Source organism: Strix uralensis, chromosome 6 (genome assembly GCF_047716275.1).
Source record: "Strix uralensis isolate ZFMK-TIS-50842 chromosome 6, bStrUra1, whole genome shotgun sequence".
NCBI lineage: Eukaryota > Metazoa > Chordata > Aves > Strigiformes > Strigidae > Strix > Strix uralensis.
Genome location: NC_133977.1, coordinates 24,964,114 through 24,985,967, shown reverse-complemented (window position 1 = coordinate 24,985,967; position 21,854 = coordinate 24,964,114). Strand labels below are relative to the sequence as shown.

The following is a 21,854-nucleotide window of genomic DNA, read 5'->3' as shown; positions in this document are numbered from 1 at the left end:
AGAAATGCTGGGAAAATGTTGCCTGTCCCAAGGTCACTGCTGCAGCAGAGCCTGACGACAGACTACAATTCACATATAATTTTCTCTGCATTGACAAGTTGATGATTAAGAATAGTTTCTGCTATAAACTGGAGGAGAGATGACTAATTCTAGTTGATCATTTGAGATGTCCATTTGTTTTCTGTTGAGCACATTAGCCTGGTATGTAACATAAATACAGATGTGACCTGTGACAAAAGATTCTGCAGTTTACCAGTTATTCTCATAGACTTAACTAGTCCATCAGTAGTCTAAGTTTTCACACTTTGTTTCCAAAAATCTACTTTTTCTGATCATTGGAGGTTAGAAAGTATACTTCAGTACTTCTCAGGTTTTCTGATACTTCATTTGTAGATTTGTTTAGAAAACTTTATTCCTGAATTTTTTTTTGCAGCTAGTCAAGAAAAGGCCTCAGTGCACATAATTATCTTGTAAGTAAGAATCTGCATGGAACTGTTGAGATAACCAAAACCATATAAATGAAAATAACCCTTGGCAACACTCCTTCTCTGAGCTTTCTTTTCTTTAAATTTCCTTAATAATGCTAATATTTGTATTGTCTACAGCACTGTTTATTTAACTTTGGCAACTGTTAGGTTATGCAATTACATATGGATTCTGCTTTATTTTCCATTCCTATTACTAAAGCCATAATTTTAAAAACAGTTTTGCGAACCAAAGGCAACCACAAATTTAGCCACAAAATTAAGAGTACTAGTGGCATGAGTTTTTCCTAACAAAGTAAGTTTCTTTACAGTTTAAAATACTTTGTCTTATTTTTTTATAGTTGCTCAATGTCAAGTTTCTTATCTCAATGGCAACCTGGAATGCTTCAAGCTGTCATCAGAGCAACAGTGTCCATTTCCTTCTCTGTTTCTGAGAGACAGGAAAAAATAATCCCAAGCACTTGTCCGTAAAACACCTTTCACATTTTTAAATTTAGGGTTATTATCCACAGCTTCATCTTCCTTCACTCTCCTTACCTGCATCACTTTGCAGGTCTGTCAAGGAACTGAGAGAACATCTTGATGCTGCTAAAGGAGCATGCAGAAATAAGCAGAGAGAGAGTACAGAGAAGAACCTGCTCTTACTGTTAGCTGTATCTTTTACAAATCTGTGCAAGACATAAGGCATTTTTAACTATTCTCAGGCTGGACTATCTCAGATCCTGGAAGAGTCTACAACTAATCCCAGCTATGGAGATATACTTGTTTGTTGCTTGTCTTTCTTTTAAGTCATAAAATGGTAGTCTGTTTCCAGATTGTACTGAAGATCCTGACTTTTAAAGAGGTCAAGGGGCAAACTTTTTACTTCAATGGATCTGTTTGAACTAGCCTTTCTATCTCCAAGTCCCTGGCTTGTGAGTCATGTGAAAATGAGGACTTTGAATGACTGTGCAAATCGGAAGGGGAAGTACACCTCTTTTAGGTGTTTACATTCTTCAAGGAGCACAACTAATCTATTAATGGTCCAGATGTGGCACTAATCTATTAATGGTCTAGTTGTGGCACATTACTTTGTAACTCTTCACACTGCTCTTTCTGTATGAAAATTCTCAATTAGTATTCAGAACAAGAAACCTGTCTTTTTTCTATTCTTTCCTCAAAACCCAGCTCTTCTGTGGCGTTTGACACAGACTTCTAATTAACAGCTGTGCAGCAAAGATCTAACATAGCAGTCCCAAGCACCTCAAGCAACAGTTTTCATTGTGGTAGTTTTATATGACCCAAGGTTTACAGAGTCTCTATATGCTACATATATAGAGATAGATATATTTTATGCATACATATATAGATATATGTTTACATATGTTATATAGCTGTAACAGAAACAAAGAATACAGTTACAGTCCTTTATTTCAGTAACTTGGATTGATGCTACCTGGTTATCTACAACCACCCCTGCTGCAAAGCCATGCTTGGAACACCTCATTTGTCATATCCAGTGTTACTGTTACATTGAAATCAGGAAAATTCAGTCACATTCTCAAGTTCAGGCAAGTTCAAGGAAGAAGTCACAGTATAGCAGAGTATAAATCAGTGTTGTTAAATGAAAGGATGTTTCTGTATATTTAGTGGCTTGATGGCTTTAACCATTATATTTTGTGATTAAACTTTTCTAGTGTAGAAAATTGTATTCTATTTTGTGCAAAAGATTATTCACTCACTTTTTTGTTGATATAATATGGATCCAGGTCTTCCAAAGGTTCAGATACCATTCCTGCAGGTATGTCACCGTAAATAAATGGCAGTGTCTTTCCCGCCTCCAAGTCACTGTTTGGTTTTGGACCATTTTCATCATCATCATCTGTATGTTCTTGCTTGGGCTTTTTAGCTTTTTCTTCTGCAGAACGCTTTTCAATAGCTGCGAGAGACTCTCTAGTAAAATAGCGGAAGCTTTCAGGTCCTGGTGGTACCAGCAGTGCCTGTGCCATGTTTTCATCCTGCAAATTTAATTACTTTTAGCCTCTTGCATAAGAATGACCTATAAAAGAAAATTAGATAATTTAGGAAAACTAGATTGTACCAACAGAAAAAAACCCAACATTTGCTCAGAAACCCTTTCCAGGCCTGAAATAGAAGCAGCATATTTCAAGGCTGAATGAAAGTTAAAAGCAACTGCTCAGAATTTATTTAGATATTTTATAAATTATTCTTCAGCTTTTTCCTGCTGGTCTAGAAAAAGACACTGCTGCCCACAAACACTACTTTGCCTATGTCCTTAGACTCTCCCAGTTAGAGCAAAATATTGATACAAATGCTTCAACAGTATATCTTTTTTTAACACCAATTATAAATGCACGTTCTACGAGATTCTCTTGGAAATTGTACACCTATAGTTAATACATTTTATCTTCCTGTATTTTTTCAAGTATCTGTAATCCAACTCTATGAACATAAATACTTTCATTAAACCAAAAAGTTTTTGTACAATAATGCTGTTTAAATGACAGCAACTGAATTATGGGAGGAACAAGCATAATTCTTTCTCACTTGACAGTTTACTGTGCTGAAGGTTCATGTTAGATACAAAAGCAGGTTAGGTTGCACTTATTGACTGTGAGCTGTGAATCAAAACAACGGGCCTTTTAAATAAAAGGAAACAGGATGTACAATCAAGACTATGTGGGAAAAGAATTCTGCTCCTGATTTTTTGCAAGGAAAATATCATAATAGTACTTCAGACTAAAACTAGTTTGAAATTTAAGGCTCTGGTTCCCTATGAGCGTCTTTGGTGCCAGTCCTGGATGATGTGGTCCCTGCTGCTTTTTCCTGATCTCTGCACCTAACTCTTCTCTTTATGAAGCCCTGCAGTATATCAACTGAAAATAATGTCCTTGTCTTTCTGCAGCAGGACCAGTTGCTTAAACTGATGCACTCTACAGCACAGTGGAGAGGTTTGAATGGTTGGAGGGAGGGAATGGCAGAAGGAAGGCAGATCTGGTTAAGGAGCAGTGCCACCAAATAAGAAACAATAGCCTTATTTGATGTCTACTTTGCAAAAGTTTGTAGCGTAGCGTAGTAATAATTTTAATTGTGAAAACCAATTTTTAAGAGTGAGTTTCAGGGCCTAAAATGAGTTCTAATTGTGTTTTCTGTACATGAAGCCATGTAGTCTTTCCTATGTTACTTCATGAATGTGCAACATCTGTATTCTGGAGTTGCCATATCTAGATTTGAGACATATGATTGTATTCATTTGCATTCATTCAATAGTCTTTCTCCTGAAGCTTCTTTCCTGTCTGGAGCAGTTTGTAGAAATCATGCACACACACACACACAAAGCACTACAGTAATGAACTTATAAAATAACGGATTCCCCAAATAACCCCCCTCAAAAATCAAATCCTGTATGAAGGTAGAGGGGGATGTTAAAAAGTGCTTGAAGAATCTACAATAGAAAACTGGAGGAAATAAATGAACCTGCATATTCCTAAATCTGAATTACTAATCTAATTACATGGTGGATCAACCTGCTTCTGTGCTACCTCAAGTCTTTATCTCTGGAGTGTGTTCACAGCACAGCATCAGTGTGTACCATCAGCACTGAGATCACTGAAATAATTTAGTTGGTAAGATTACAGCACCAAGGATCTAATTAACACAAGACCAGAACTGAGGTATCTGACCATAAATTCATAACTAAAATATACTGTAATGTAGACATGGAGGAAGCTTTTCTCAAGGAATACCCTGGATAACCATGAGTTAATGTAGAATCACAGAGACCCTGGAGGGGCTGGAGGCACCAGTGCAGTATAAATTTAAAAAAAAACCCTGTTAAGCCAGCCAGAGTCTCCAGCAGGCAACCTTATCACATGTTGCTATACTGAAACTTCTGCTACTAATTTTTAGTTTGTACAAGATGGAAATCTTTGCCAATACCTTCTTTTTATTAATGTAACTCCCAATTATAAGAACCCTAAACTCAAAGTTGTCCTTTATTTGAGAAACAAAAGCATATGCATTCTCTGTATATAGTCCACACTTTGATTATTGCTTTTGCCTACCCAGGATTAATAAACTAAGAAGATGTTTGAGGTTTCCCTTTGGTCTTTCTGAATAATTGATTCCTTTATTCCACATTTTACAGGTCTGTGATTCAAATTGTTGACCTAGGTGCCTTTCGTATGAAACTAGTCTTAAAAGGTGCACCTGCCTAGAGTCTTCAGTGGGTCTGTCTTCTCTTTATAATTCAGTGCATTTGGTGGGGGTGCTTTTCATCCGTTAACAGTTACAGTTATGAATGCTATAACAAAATACATTGTCCTCACTAGAAATATATGTATTTGTATTGCCAGAAGTCTACAAAAGGGCCAATGAATGACTGGGAACATTAATATTAGCCGACTTGAGGTTTCACTGTATTTCTCAGATAGCCATAAAACATGCTTTAGAACAGTTTCCTTGACAAGTTGGAAACATTACTTGAGTCCTGCCTCTACTACTGTCTAGTGCAGTTATATATTTCCTGGCTGCTGCTATTACACAAGAAGGTTTCTCCTGTACTAAATATGCCCTAAGTGTTTTCATTCAGATTACAGAGCGTAACAGAACAACACACAAATGTGTATTTGATTACTGTTGCTATACATGCAGTAGTTTAATAGAACAATGAAACAAAAGTAATTCTGTTCCCTGCACTTAGTCCTGAAGAAGCTCTTAGCAACTCAAACTACCACTGTCCTGAGGGGGAAAGGAGTACAGAGGGAGTATATGCAGAAAAAGTCTAAGGAAATGGGTCATCTTAACTCCCCCTCTTAGTATTTTGGAAGTTGTTTTGCAAAATTCAGATATTAGTTTTCTGGAAGTGAAGATAAGTTATGTTTAAGTTACTATGCTCTGATCAAATTCCAAATTTGGTAATGCTGCATTCAATTTATCCTAAAAACAAAAGGATGGGTAAATACTAGTTTGTTGTGAAAATGATCTAAAAATAAATATTTTTATTGAAATTTCTCATGGCGTTTGTGCACGGAGGCTAATTTCACAAGGAAAAACCTATCCCCTTATCTGCTGAAGTGCTTTGAAGTATTTTATTACAGTTATAGATTATTATCTTTTCATAACTGACATTTATCTTGTTTTTCCTGGCATCTTTACACTATTTTTTACTGCTTTAAAAATATTTGAATAAGAAACAGATCTCCAAAAAGAAAAAAAGAGCCCCAAAATGTCACTGCTGTAATTCAAAGTGGGAAACGCAATGAAATGCAGTTAATTGAGGTATCTAAAGAGATATCCAGTCAAAACCATCCATGGGTCCTAATCCAAGGAATCTATGAATGTTGGTTCCACAGAAGTAGGTATTTTCAAGGAAATGAGTGACTTCCTCAAAGCTGAAAACAGCCTCCAGCATTTAGCACCTGCTCAGAACCTGCCTCTTCTTTTAAACTGTAATCTACTAATTTAAACTATGATAATTTGTGTTTACAGGTTTTAACTGACTAGTATGTAGGATTTGTTTTCCTTTTTTCCATTCCATCCAATATTTATCTTTTCCTTAGACTATAATTTATCTGTAGCAATGACTATAATTTTTTTCTGGATTTGTACAGTCAGTTTCAGTAGCCTATAGCATTACTGTTACATAACTATTCAAAAAAAAAAATATGAAATGACCACCAGGTATTCATTAATAAAATTAATAAATCACAGAAGGCAAAAATACTTACTTGTTATGAGAATATAATATCAACTAATAAGTGTATGTTACAGAAATAATATTTCCTTAATAAAACCTTACTTTAAAAGGATTTAGAATGGGATAGCGATAAGTGGCTATAAGTTGGTACTTCACATTGTCTGAAACCTGACTGAAGAACAGTGAATACAGGAAATACTAATGAATTAATACTAACGTGGTGCTTCAGGGATGTTACATGCAATTTTATTCAATGTCCTCAGTAATGACTTGCAGCTAGGCGTGAAAGCACGTTAACTGAATCTTAAGAATCCCAACCTCAAGAAAAGAAAGTACTGTAAGAATTTGGAAATCTGTGTAGAATATAATACATGAGGTTCAGTCAGACTAGTGAAAGACTAAGCAGATGGGAAAACACTCAAAACAGATTAGATTAGACACTGGAAAGCAATCTCAGACCTGTGTGAAAGATCCAGAAGCTGCTTCTTGGGAGGGTATCTTTGCAGACTGCTTGCTCTCTCACCAAGACATTGTTATGGATAGTCTTTCCCCCCACTTATTTGCCTGTTTGTGCCCACTGGCATTCCACATTCATCTCTTTTCTTCCCTCTCTAACTCACAGTGACATTTGCTTTTGAATTAATTTGTTCCTATTTCTTGTCTCCTCCTGCCTAGGAGTGGAAATAGCCGATAAAGGTTCTTACATCAAGGCCAACATATGCTGTACCTAGTAAATTGGAGTAATCAAGAATATGTAAAGAATGTTATGTAAAGAATGAACCTGGATTCCTCAGATACATACCTGCAAGTTGTAGAACCCCCAAAATAAATCGTTTGACCCATTTATTTATAAAAATTGACCAAAACTTCTAGGAATTCCTCAAATGCAAGCCTGCCTTATATTTTCTTTGACACCATCAGTTGCCTCTGAGAATGTGTAAAGAGATCAAGTCTGAATACTTGAAGTATTGGAGAAACCTGAAGAAGGTCAAATGAAAACCATATGCAATTTAAGAGGAACACTCTCTTTCTTAGCCCACTAACCTAGTTGAAACGCAGTAGTTAATTAATACTTTGCAAATACCTTCCAGTGTTAAAGATCCTTACATTCTAATGGAAAATAGCTACAATATGTGTAACACAGATTTCTACAGCTAGATCTCATTAAAGATGTTAGTTTAATTTGCCCACTGATATTTTAGTGAAGATATATAGTGCTATATCAAATGGCCATCTTATGAAATGAAACTCTATTTCTGGCTGAGAAGAAAAGACAGTCTTACCTTTATTTTTCTAAGAAATGCCAAATCTCAGAAATTAGCCACTGGATCTTTTGCTATCATTAAAACAAAACAGGCTGCATTTCTAGCAGAAAATTGAATTGGTAAGAAAAGTTTCTCCTTGGGAGCTGAAGCTTCTTCAAGACTGAAGTTTCTTCAAGACTCTCTCATTCTTTGTTCCTGTGTCCAAAGCTTCTCAAAATTAATTGCAATAGACAAAGACAAGTCTACATATTCATATAGATTTTTCCAACCTAAGAGCAAAGAGATGTAGGAAAAGCAAGATGGAACATGGGTTAGTCCACAAAACCTAACGCAGACCAAAAGTACATTTAAGAATATTCTTTAAGTGATACGAGTTTCAAAAGTTCCATTTATTCTTTTACCTGCATGTTTCAACTAAAAGGGAAAAATGGGTCTTGTTGAGATTACTGCATGACTAGAGAAGTCTTTAGTAGACACGGGATAACTGTGCTCAGGCTAACAGGAGTGTTCTCATTTGTCACTTAGGGAACTGCACAGTGTATCATTACTCCCCACAGGATTTACTGTCTCTAACCAGGAATAGAAGTTAATTCAGTCTATATTTGCATGAAAATATGGATACTTCTTCGTGTTATTTATCTTAGAGAATCTCTGTTTTACTTTGTGTGGCAAAATTTTTCTTCCATCTCCAGCAATGTAATAGCAAAAAAAGCAATTTCTTCTCCAGGTTCTTCAATTTAAAGATTGCATCATTACAAGAGCTGACCAAAGGTTGGTTATGGCTTCCTCGGTCTTTAAAGCTTTAATAATCTGAGTAGCTAGTTCATTAAATTTAAATAGTCGACTTACAGCTTGCAAACTTTACTCTTCAGCCATTGAGATTGAGGTGAGCTGTCTTTGAGACATTTATTCTCATTTGAACTATATCTATTTCTGGCTCTTTTTGTACTTTTTAAACGTTGTTGTTACTTTGTTTTTATCCCTAGAGAAGAAAAGAAAAAGAAGACATCCCTCTCTTTTAAGTCTCTGCTGCTGCCAAAGCAGCCCTTAATAATACTTTTCTCCAAATACAGAGAGAATGAGCAGCCACTGTAGAAACTCTGTAGATAAAATAAAGAAAAACTGTGTAGACACACATTGGGTCAAAGAGGACACAGAAGGTGGGAAAACAGAAGTGAAAGCTTTCTACTAGACCACTGCTTGTTTTGTTTTTAAAGATAGATCTCCAAGTACTCCTACAGAAAATATATTTCAAAAACTAACCTAGAATTTACCTAGTACTAGTTACTATTAATCTAGAATTATCTTTTCCCAAAGATACAATAAGTGGTACCACAATTACAGCTTCTATTTATTTAATGATGTAACATAAAGTCATTCTGACCATTGCCAACAGCAGATTCTTTCAATGTCCCAGTCATTTTGAGTAAGGCACTGATTCAGCACATCTTACTGTGGTGAGTCACTACTGGAGAGGCTCCACTGAAGACATCTGAAAGCTGTGTCTCCAGTACTAACCTCAGGGGATCATGACTCTCATACTGCCACCAATGATACTTATTCACCAATGCATATTTTCCACTGAATGCAGCTTTCCCTGGGGGTATGTAGGGGATTTCCCCATCCCTTTGCCTACTGGGTGCATCTGGATTCTGGCTCTGAAGTAGCATTGTGGCTGAAATCTGATCTCACAGTCAGATACAGTGCAAATTAGCAAAATGTGTAAGTGCTGTTGCTTGCAAGTTTTAAAATAATATGAAAGGGATACTATAGCTTCCTAATAAAAGAGTAATCACTAATACTAAGCATTTATATGACATTTATTTTCAAAAGAGGGGGTGTAACTTCTATGCGGTTAAAATATTTGCCAGTTTGCAAAATGTTGAGGAATTCATCTTTAATGTGAAAATTATTAATAACACTAGCAGTGCAGGTAATTTCATTAAACCAATAATTCAATAAATGTATTTTGAATTAGAGCACAAGGCAGAGAACCTTTTTTCACATTTTTCACATATCACCTAGTCTCCACGTCCCTATTTATTGCATCCTATGTATGTTTGTACTGGCTGTATCTCCAATGGATTAAGAGATGCAGCTTTGTATCTACTAATGCTATACATCATGATAGTGTAGTAGTATCGATGGTAGTCACAGCAAAAATTGAAGGAAGGAGGTTGGCAGAATTGTGAGCCCTTTGTTCTGAATTTATAATAGGCCTAGGCTATGTCAGAGTAATTTCATTACAGAATTTAAATTCATCTCCTATACTTTTAACATTTTTTTCTGTATAATGCAGATATTTTCAATACATTAAAAAAAACCCCTTTGTGTTTTTTTTAATCTCTTTGGTTCACACCCCAAGACTAGAAATTTTCATAGGCAGGTCCAGATTATACAGATTTCAGATTTACTGTAGCTGAAGGTAATGATAGAGATTTATTTTGGTTGATATCATGTTGACCAAAATAATTTTTATTTGGGGTAGATTATCCTGATTCAGCTTCCAAGAGTGAATCATAAGTAAAATCTCAGGCCTAGTCAGAGGTGATTCCTGATGGACAGACTATATATATTATTTTCTGTGAGACTCTTTCCTGAACTCTTATGCCTATATGGCATCAGCATTTATTTTTAAGACTGGTTAGAATATACTTCAAATTCTGCTTAAATGTATTGCTTAAAAAAAAAGTTTCAAACTATATCCTCATGCACTTGAGCTCCCTTTGAATATAATCATGAGCTGGAAAAGGTAGTTGCATGTTACTTTCACATTGACTCACGGCAAAATGTGTGATCCCATCTGAAATGTAATTTACAAAAGAAATGTCATTATTCAAAATTAGATACTCTTATAAAGACTGTTATAGGACAATATGCCAGTGATGGCTTCAACTAAGGGAATTCTCATGTTAGAGACAAATGCCAGAGAATGAACAGAAATCATGGGAAACCATACGGACATTTGAAGTGTTACGTGATTATAAAAATGTTAACCTGATTTTAGATTAACAAGAAACAAAAATCCACAGAATTAATTGTCCAGATTCAGAATTATTTGTTGTGTGTTCCCCATAACCTAGATTCAACTAATTTCTAATATTTTTTGTACTCAAATTAAAATTTAAATGTGCTCACAAGTGAAACACTGGAACATACACCAGTATCCACTGTGAAGGTGTTGAAGTCACAATAAAACATCAGTTAACAATATCTAAATACATTGCAGTATCAATATTTCTTTGTAAAAAAGTAGAAAGCTCTGTTTTTAAAGTAATACCCTTTTCTAAATTTTTCTAGGGAAACTTATGAAAATGCATATGCAACAGAAAATAATTGCTTATGAACCTAAAAAAAAAAACAAACTAAATTCAGAAAATTAACTGAATCATTAAGAACCATGCAGCTGGAACACTGACTTTCCTAGTCCTAGTAAGCCCCAGAAACTAATCAACACAAAATATGAAAGAATAAACTTTGTATAGCACAAGATTAATGGGTTGTATTTAGACTTTGACAGTTGTCTAGGAAACTGAAATTGAAAAAATTGGAACTTCTGACTGAGAGGCTTACACACATTTCTCGGCTGAATGTGATCGTCACTACACAAGGAAGAAAATGCACAGAAAACCAACATGAAAATAGAGTGCTTTATACCTCTGGTTTAACACAGCATATGGAAAATGTACAGGGATTTCTTCAAGGCATTCACTCAGGCATCATGGAAGACTTAACCAAGTCCTGAGTTTGGAATGTTTTCCGAATGGATTATGGAAGTATGACTTTGATCTAGTCACTACCTGTGTGTAATAAATCCAAAGGAGCAAGGCCTATGAGTTACAAGTTCTACTATCTCTTTAAAAGATGTCTCTTGTAATGTTGAAATTTAAATATATTAACAAAATATTTTACTAATTAGAGGCTTTAAGTAATATACACTACAGAAGGATAGCTAGTGTTATAGCAGCTACTAGAATTCTAATATTCTTCCTATTATAACACAAACTAAAGCAAATTGATATGTAGGAAATGCATGGCAAGTAACTTAAACTGGTGTTACTAAAAACCTTTCAGGAAGACTCCTTTAATAATCAGTTACAGCTTCACTCAGTAGGAAGAAATTCCTTCCTAACACAGGTTGAATTTTTTTTATATTGCTTCTGGGCAGAACTTCTGTCTCAGGTCAGACTTCTTCATATGAAAATTTTGGTCTTAAATATTAGTGACAGGCTTTTCTTCAGACATTTCATCTCAATGAATGCAAATATTAGGATTTCCCTCTTCCAGTTCAATCTGACCTTGGGCTCTTGGGCCCTTTTGAGATTAACTACTTATTTCTGTCATCAAGTTTATTCCACTCAGACCTAAAATAACATTACAAATAGATTGCCTTTCTTACTGTAAACCCTAGCGCTTTTGTTTTCATCTGTCATACACAAGTTTTACAGATGATTGGGCTTTAAATTAAAATTAACAGAACTTTCTAAAAAGATTCAAAGCTGTTTGTGATGAGTGGAATTTGCTCTGCTCCTTGATAGGGTGCAAGAGTGCAAGTTAGGTCTATGTCTTCACTCATTTAAAAGTGTGCGCGCTCTCTGTAACATAAAAGTTATCACAGGAAACTTGAATTTTTGGACAGTTTAGATTTAGAGAATTCTTTCCCTCTAAAAGAGTGCTTTTCAATGGAAAACACTCAAATATCTGTTCAAATAAGAACAATTTATCTGTGGTGAAAAATGTCTTGCTTTGACTGTCACTGTGGAGTTAGGTTAACTTTTCTAAAATGTATAGGGCTTCTTCATTCCTATCACTTAGCATCCTAATTTTGTAGTCTACCAGCTTGATCCTTATTACTTAAACACTGCACAACTGCATATACATTCAAAAGTAAATGCTCTTAGCAGTAGTAACTGTAGAGAAATTTCAGTGCTCAAGGAAATCAAGTTGGTGTCATGTTAACTACATCTGAGAAGAAAAAATCCTGGTTTTATGTAGGGCAGAGGTGAATTCACCTTCAGGTTTCCAAGATCAGCACACATATATTTCAAATATGAATAAAAAGGGATAAAAATATTATTGTATCAAAATCTTGGAACAGCTACACAGTTGTACTCTGTGACTAGCTTTTGAGAAGGCAGTTAAGAGTTGTTTGTTAAGAAAGTGCCTTCATTTTAACATCTGAAAGCTTCTTATTTGGACATACTTAAAATTAGACCAAGAACTTTGATCTTCTGAGAGTATATTTTTAACCAACATAAATTTGGAATTCCTCAGTGTGTCCAAATATTAAAAGATAGTACAATAGCAGATAACAAAGGGAAGACTCTTCAGGGTATTTGAACCAATGCAGGCAAGAATTTGGGACACGTCAGCCCAAATTCAGGCTACATGGTCTCAGAAAATTTCTACTCCTTTCCCAGGACTACGAGACAGTAAAGGGACATGATTTTTGAGAAATTATGTCAGTTTTTTTCTCAATGAATACAGTAGCCAGGCCACATACTGCTATGTTGCCCTATATAAAAGGAACTATCTTTCCTGTGAGCAATTAATTTCCTCTTATTCCTTGTTCATTTTAATTCATCTGCATTTCTGTAGTGATTTTGAACACAAACTTGTAACTTCTTAGAAACCTATATATCATCATACATAATAATATTTTATGTTTAAGCAGAGCATGCAACAGTTTGTGCTAGCCCCAAATTTCACACACAACACAAAGGAAATTTCTCACTTCACATGGTTCTTAAAATAAATTATGCTAAAGGACCAGAAACACTGCTCCCCTCTTGTATCAAAAAAGAGGGCCTAATATTAAATAAGCAATGTCTAATTTAAGCATAAATCATCTATAAATGGAAATTGCCTGCTATGTATTGCTATCCCAAGATCTTCCTGTTAAGTGTTTATACTGGGGTATAGTAAAGGGGATCACAGAGCCAATAGTGCTGATGCTCTTCTCAGCTATTTTCCATACTAGAATCTGAGATATTATTTCAGTTTTACTAGTGTCCCTCATACTTTCATTCAGGAAATCCTGCAAAGAAATATGAGGATGTGCCTGATGCAGTGCAGGTATAGGGAGTCAGCTGTATGTGTTGTTCAGCTGATCTATACATATATAGTAACTTTAACACATGTGAATCATCAGCTTTGCTGAGCAGGTAGCTCAACAGTACAGCATGTATGCAATTGATATCTCTGGGATGTGCCAGACTCACTGCATATGGACTACAATAAAGTCAATATATACATATTCAAACATGATCATTTGATAAAGATATATGACATCCAGCAAGTTGATGGATCAAGTCAGGAATCCAGAGAAGTTACAAATAACAATTCCAGGTTGAAAAAGGGACCTGCACACATGGTAGCTCTATGATTACACTTGCCTAAGTAAACCTACTCAGTAAGAAGACATCAATAACAATAAAGAATTAATAACTAGACAAATAATTTGAGCATAAATAACCTTTTCCTTAAGGTTTTTACAGGTGAAAGAGCCTCATAAAAGCTTAAGAACTTGAATTAAATTTTAACTTTTTAGTTTCATTTTTTTACTGTAAAACACATTCCGTGATCTGCCTTAGTTGGCAGAGTAAGTGAATAGTAATTTTTTGTAGGAAGACCTTACCAAGACTGGTGACCACTTCAAAGTTTAGCAACAATTTGAAATTATAGTTTTGGGGTGGGTTGGCTAGTGCGTTTGGTTTGTTGGGTTTTGGTTTTTTTTGTAATGGATAGAAATAATTTTGGGATGGATAATGAACAAATGAGTGACCAGATAAATTCTAGGTCACAGAAGTAACTTGCTTACTCCTGTTTACGATTACAGTGGTAGTATGCAAACATTATGGTTACTCAAGAGCATATGGTGCTCCTACTCTGTATTTATATTTTGAAATAATACAGTCCCTGCCTGAGCTACTCTTATCTCTAGTCCCTCTGCTTTACCTCATCATAAGACAAGGAAAATTGAGCAATAACACTATCACAGTAATATACTAGGGATTTCAGTTCATAAAGAAAATTTTGATGAAAGCAGATGAACTTGTTGTAATATACCAGCTCCAATGTCAAGGTCCTATGGGAGTGCAGTCAATACTGAACTTTGAGAGAGATGCCATTGGCAACGTGCTTCAGAGCTTTTAATCAGGAGTAGTAGCTGTAATGAGTAACAGCAGCTTTTCAGTGAAGAGGCTGCAGTTTCCTATAAATGGATTTTATGGTGGTTGACACTTGATTTGATGGACTCACCAAAGCCACAGCTCAGAGTGTGTACATTTGTGCTGTAAGTGGTCTGAACTAGCAAGCATCAATTTTATTATGATATTTTAAAACTTTTATTTCTTCAAATGAGGATGAAAAAATAATATTCCCTGCAAATGGCAACAGTATATATTACTGATTAACAGATATAAGGTAAAAAAAATATAGAAGAGTTACACTGAGTGGCAAATAATTAATTAGACTTTTGAAAGTTAAGTTTCTAACTTCTAACTAGAATGTCTGATAAAGAACAGAGTAAATGTAACTTCCTGAACCTTACTTTCAATAGTCATTTTCAGAGTTCAACAAATAAATAGATGATCTTAACAAATCAAGTACCAATATCAGAAGCTTGCATTTATTTTCCCTTAGGTTTAAATCAAGCAGAGTTCAAGCATTTTTTCATTTGTCACCTTATGGCAAGAACAGCATATGGGTAAAAAGGGCCAGGATTTGCACGTTAGAGAACAAGGTCACAACTTTTTTGCCTTGTACAAAGAACTCTCTTAGTATCTGCTGTTATCTGATCCATCAAAAGTTGTGGACTCCAGCAATGTAATTAATCCACATAACAAATTATATAGGGCTGAGAACGTGAGCAGCAGAAGAAAATGGATACCATCAGTCAGAAAGTTCCACCTTACATCCCACCATCCTTTTCTCTTCTAAAATCCTTAGTCTTCTGAGGGAAAATAAATTTATCTCCATGCCTAATCTTCATAAGGTAAAAGTTAACTCACCTAATGCTATCTGATGAAGAAAAGGAGGTGAAAACACAAAATATGTAATCAGCATATTGATTAAAACCCCCATACTTTCTACACTTTCTCCTTTCCCTTGATCCCTCCATACTTCAAGTTACCTGCTAATAAAGGGAAACAACACTCTGACAGAATCTGAGAGGCACAGGAGAATTGTTTTATATTCTCTAATGAGAATGTGAAAGTCTCCACCTCTGCTAGCATCTAGTGTTATCTATACAGAACTTTACAATACTGAGTTTAGTTGCACAGCTAAGAAAATCAGTATGGGCTCTTAATTTCTGCTCATTAGAAGGAAAAATTATAAGCTAACAACACAAGCATAATTTCTATAAATATCAAGGCCTAATAAGCAACATATCTGTTATCTGTTTAGGTGCTACAAAGCTTCAAATTACTGCAGCAGCTCACATTCTAGGCTTTAAAAATCTTTCCTCCCAAAATGGAGATGTGCAAGAGAGCAAAAATTAAATATTAAACTGTTTGTTAAAGTTAAAAAGTCTTCTTCTGAAACTGTTTGCTTGACAAATCAATTATGAAAGCACAAACATGATACGTTTTTAAAACAAGTATCATCATTATTATTAATTATATATTTTGAAGTTACGCAAGGACACCACAGGCACATTTGATTTAGCACCATAAAAAATACATATTAAAAACTTCATTCTTTCATATCGCTACTTCAGGTACAGGCCTCACTTGGTACTCTGAGTACCACCTGAAACCCAGTCCTGCTTGCTTTTTCTTACATGGATTGAGATGGTGATTTGTAAGCAGTGGGATCCTTATTTTGTTGTACGTGTTTTCGGCATTTTGTTATTTCTACTGTTTTCTCTTGGAAATAATTTCCAAATTAATACTATGATAACATATATAGCTTTAATGTGAATGTGTGTCTGTAGAACCACTACTGAAAAAAGAATTCATATATCAAAGTGATCTTCAATAGATGGTTTCGTTTTACCTTTAATAACTGATGGCTTTAATTATTACTGATAACAATGAATGAGACAATAGATAATGAACAATAACATGAAGAAATGTAATAATTCTTGTGCTGATTTCTTCAAACAGTCCTATTAAGAAGGATATATTAAGCTAGACAGTAATGTTACAGACAAAATGTGAACTGTATCGTCAGTGTGGACCTCTGGTTAATTAACAGCTGGTGAGCCCATTCTCTCATACACACAGACACACAACCATGCAAAAATTGGCACAGAAAGAAAATATTTCATTATATATATTTTACAAAATCTAATAAGGGAATTTCTTTAAATACCATATATATATTGAAAATAGCAGTAACAAACCACACAGATTTTATTCCTGGATCATCAGAATCTGAGATGCTCAGAATCTTATGAGACCTGCTGTTTCTGAGCCTGAATATAACCAGATTTTTCTTCTTAGGAAACAAGGTCACTTCTATAAAACACTAGGAATTAATTTAGTATAGCTTGATTATAAAATGATCTGATTTTGCAAGTAAGACTACTGCATCACAACATCACATTAAGAGTAAGAGGCCAGATACCAGATTTAACGAGGTTAAAATGAAAAAAATCACACCATCATCACAATCAGTCAGTACAAAATGGCTTTGAATTCCCCATTTCATCTTTGGCTCTACCTTAACAGCAAACCAGAGAGTAAAATCCGATTCTGCAATGTGGAAAAGATCATATTACTAAGATTTATTATGGGTACAATTAAATGTTTTGCCAGCTTACCTGATTGAAAGAGAATGACAAATCACTGCAAAGCCCAGCATCCAAAAATAACATGATAATATAAGTCTCCTCCTGAAATAGTCCAGATTTCCATCCACAAGGCTTTACTAATTAATTATAATTTCCGTATTCTCAGTGGAAAAGAAAACACAGAGACCTTTCCAGAATCCTCTCTGATTCTGCCTCCGCTTCCTGTTCTCAGTCTCACTCTATGGTACCCAACATATATCAGAAAACAGCTTATTAAGAGAAGCCGGGGGGGGGGGGGGGGGGGGGGGCGCGTGAAGGGTGGGGGAATGGAGGGGGAGAAGTGAAAAAAATGCAGCACCTAACGTGGCAGCTCCACCTACTGGTAAAGATAATGAATACGTACAAAGCAGCAGTTTATGAGGCATCTTTATCCCAGTTTATTCTGACCTACACTTCAAACAGCTCCTGTGTAGTAAGTTCCTCCAGGCAAGAAGCAGAACAGACCAGCAAAACCATACTGATTATTGAATAACCCTTTTAAAGACTTTTTCTTAAAATAATTAAATTTAAAAACATTTGTCTATATACATTCAGCAGAGCATTTACTTTTAAATGTGCTGTTTCCTTTAAAACTCCATGGGAAGAGAGGAATGTGTAAATAAGAGAGCATAGACACTGACTGCACACCTAACTGGTGTATGCTGAACTTGCTGATTATCTTGATACTCTCTTATGCATTAAATACTACCATGCATTTTTGGCATTGTGTTGATTTCTTTTATGTGTGTAAAATGTACTATGCTTATGTAAAAAGCATAGCTCAAAGTCTTTCCCTTAGACAGGATTCCTGGCCATGTGCAGATTTACATCTGCTTACCTAGGATTCCTCTGGCCATCCTGGGAAGAATTATTAGAGCAGTGGCTCCAACATCGCCTGGTCCATGGGCAACAGTATTGAGTGAATATTGTGCTTCAGGGAACGTATTATTTTGTCCTGCATGTCAGTCTGAGGAGTATTGCGTCTGTGGAAAACAAGATGTAGAAATGCTGAGCAATGTCAGCAAGTGTGTGCAATATATTGACTCATAGCCTTGGGTTAGAGACCCCTACAGTTCCCAACTAATTTAAAATCAAGCTACCAGCTTTGTTCAGTCATGTGGGATTTAATGAACAAACGTTATTCCACAAAACTAGAAAAAAAAGAATATAAGAAACAATGAATGTTTTGCTCTCTAGTAGCTCCTGTATTTTCTCTAAGTACCTCTTCAGTAGTGTCTAGAGATAGCCCCATTCTCTGTCCCACTGGTCACAAACTTGGTTTTGGAAGCAAAGATGCCAGGACAGCCAGCACATATCCAGCCTGATGGCTGCTACCAAATCACAACTACATAAAGCAGCAGTAGCAGTGACAACTGCCTACAACTGATCTCCCTTACCTGTAATATCATACAGATATCCCTATTTAAATTAAAATATTTAAACCACAATCCTCACACTTTTGTGTCTGTTTGTGAGGAGTCCTTTTGACTTCAGTTAAGCTTGCTGCTTACTTGACAGATATAAATACCAAATTCCCGAACTTGGCTAATAACAGCAAACAGAAATACATTTTCATAGGATGTATGTATTCTGTATGTACAGAATAATCTCTGTATATTAAGTGAAAGAGATGTGCCCCCAGCTTGCAAATGCAGCTGCATTACTTTCCTTGTGTTTTTGTAAAACTGGGGCACATGGGGACACTCCTGATCACACTGTTCAAGCAAATACCCCTTTTCATTACAAAGATACTATGAGGGTGTGAACATATACCACAGTTTTATAAGAAAAAAACCAAAATTTGTTCTCCCTTTGGTTTCAATATTTACATTTTCAAACTTCCAGAAGTTAAAAAGGAATGTATTTTTAATAAAAAAATATTTATTGTCTCTAAAGAATTGTTTTTTCTTTCATAGGATTATGTTAATTTAGCAAACTCGTGAATGAACAGAAGTTGGTGTCTTGATTTTAAACTGCTTAGGAACATTGTTTTGCAGCCATGTAACTGTGTTTTGAAAATCAAACCAGTCCTTGGATAGGACTTTCATTTGCTTACATGCTGCATTTCTTTTATTTATTTTTTTTAATCTTAAAAAATTTTCTTAGTGGTGTTTGGAAGTTTTCTTTAGAAAGTCTTTATGTCATAGTTGAAATGTAATCATCATCTAGTAATGTCGTCGTTAAGGGTGGGTTACACATGTTGAATCTGTTTCTCCTGGAAAAATAAAGAAATTCTAATCTACATAATTATTTCAACCTCATTAAAAATTAGGAAACATTGTCCTTAATACCAGCAGTGTAATTCCAACAGAAAAGGGTTGGAACCTGAGCTGGTTCAGAGATTTGATTCTCTGGTAAGTTTTATAACAGCATATTCTTAGAATAACTAATTCTTGTGTGCTGCTGTTCCAAAAGATGGATAGATTAACATCATATTACTAGAAAACCCCCAGTCCTGATTTTTTGTGGTAGTGTCCTTTTATTGATTGTAATCTTCTGTGATATATGATTTGGTACAATGACTATACATAATGCATTTGTCTATACCAAGACAGCCTTCTCAGAGGTGTAGGTCTGATAGTAATGTTGTGTCACTCATTTAAACAGTTGAATTATCACCTCTCACACTAAAAAAACAATTCAGAAAATAAAAGTTTTGTTTGTAGAAATGAGCATGCCATACAAAATCATGGTAAATATTCATTTATGAATATGGCTTATATATGGCTTATATTCTTCTTTAATCAATGTATAGGATTGCCTGTATAGTGATTCCAATTCATTGAAATCAGTCAGTCTTTGATTTAGTGAAACAGAGTTTGAATCATGTTCTTAAGTATTCCTCAGCACTTTTTTAATCTATCAGTGGAACAACAGGGAGAAACAAATAACAATGCAATATGCATAAATATACATTTATACAATAAATACAGCAAACCATCTATATGGAACAAATCTTCACACATACTCCTGAATTTTTAAACATGAAAATTTCATTTAAAAAAATTATCTTTCACCACAAATCTATATATATGTGATACTATGTATATCAAATGTATGCACACTATGTATAAAAAAATATTTCTCACTCCTTTCCTCTGCCTCATTAGATCCCACTGAACAGTTGACTGCCAGATCTGAAAATCAGAAGTAGTCATTCAAAAGACAACAACAAATAGACAAAAGTAATTTATAACAATGCCAGCCCAGCACTTGTTTCAATTTAAATTATTAGTACAACTTTTAATGAATCATCACTGAATGTTCATTTTAGAAATTACATTTAAAAATATAACTGGAAAAGCCCTGACATTTCTATATAATCTGTTTGTCTGGGAATCCTGCCCCAGGTGCAGTTATGCTTTCAGTAATGAGTAAACAAATGCAATGCCAGTCTCTTTTAACTGAACAGTTGAAGCAGAAATGTTGAAGTATCTTAGTTGCATAGAGAAAAGTAATTTTGAAGTGTTAAACCTGAATACAGCCCCTGTATGAGGTCTCATTTAAGGCCAAGCCCTGTACATAGCTCACATATAACTTCTCAGCAATGCAGTCATCAGCCTGTTTCAACATCAAATATTTTGTTTGATTAATACCATTATTTTTGGACAATAATTCTCTTTAGTAATTCTCAGGCACTTTTGTGAACATTAACATGTGCTTAAAGGCACCAAAATATAAGACATGCTGTCATATCTATTCCTTCAACTACTTTCCTGTATTAGTCTTTGAAAGTAACCTAAATTGCAGTATTTAGGTATAAGTGATGGATCTGACTTTAATTCCAGTTCAAGACTGACTGATATAAGTGTATAAATGTATTTTCCCACCTCTGGTTTCTTTCTTTTTTTCTCTAGAGTACAGAATAAAAAAAACCCCTGCTTTTAACAAATTTTGTACCAGAGTTACTAATGCATATTTACAAGCCATGGACCTGACATAGTGGCTTTCCAGCTAATAATCTGCACTTTTACTTGGGAATCTATTTTTATTTGACCTCCACTTAGGGTGGTAAGCAAAATTTAGAGAAGACAATACACTCAACTGCAGTGGAAGAATCTGGTCTAACATTTAAGGAAGATCAGTGGTAGGCTTGCAAAGGAGTTTCCACAGTTTCTTTTTATTCAAAAACTTGTAGGTTGCACATGTGGAATTGCAAAACTGGGAAAGAAAATACAAAATGTGGCAAGCAGTCAAGTGCTATAGAACAGAACTGCAGAACTTCTTGGAGTAGATAGAAGCCTGAGGTTACACCTCAACTCCACGTCCTCACTGTATCATCAGTGAAAACATAACATTCTCTTTGTACAGGATCACTTAAAAGCATATGGACTTCATAGTAGCTTACGCCTTTGACTGCTAAAGTATTTTAACAGGCCATAGAGCACACAATCTGAAAAATTATCTGATTTAAGGTATTCATAATAATAAATATATATAAATATCATAATAATATAATAATAAATTGTGATCAGCAAGCTGTACTTTAATGGTTGTAGCTTTCAATAATAATACAAAATTATTTTAACATTAATGTTACTAAATAATAGTTAGACCCCTCCTATTCTAAGCAATACAAAGGCCATACCCAATGGTCTCCCAATAATTCCCAATAATTCCACTGTTTT

At 35.0% G+C, this 21,854-nt stretch overlaps 1 protein-coding gene across 2 annotated transcripts in view; it reads right to left on the bottom strand.

The window, feature by feature from the left end:
• The window catches only part of LOC141945321 (sodium channel protein type 2 subunit alpha-like), a 77,929-nt gene extending 60,516 nt beyond the window's left edge, over positions 1 to 17,413 (bottom strand). The window contains exons 1-3 of one of the 2 annotated variants that reach the window (XM_074873335.1): positions 17,218 to 17,413; positions 7,467 to 7,717; positions 2,207 to 2,523 (exon numbers count right to left, since the gene is read on the bottom strand). In XM_074873335.1, the coding sequence (XP_074729436.1) occupies positions 2,207 to 2,473 (267 nt within the window). In that variant the 5' untranslated portion in view covers positions 2,474 to 2,523; positions 7,467 to 7,717; positions 17,218 to 17,413. The remainder of the gene's footprint in view (positions 1 to 2,206; positions 2,524 to 7,466; positions 7,718 to 17,217) is intronic. The other variant, XM_074873336.1, reaches the window with a different exon arrangement.
• Positions 17,414 to 21,854: the final 4,441 nt, after the last annotated feature.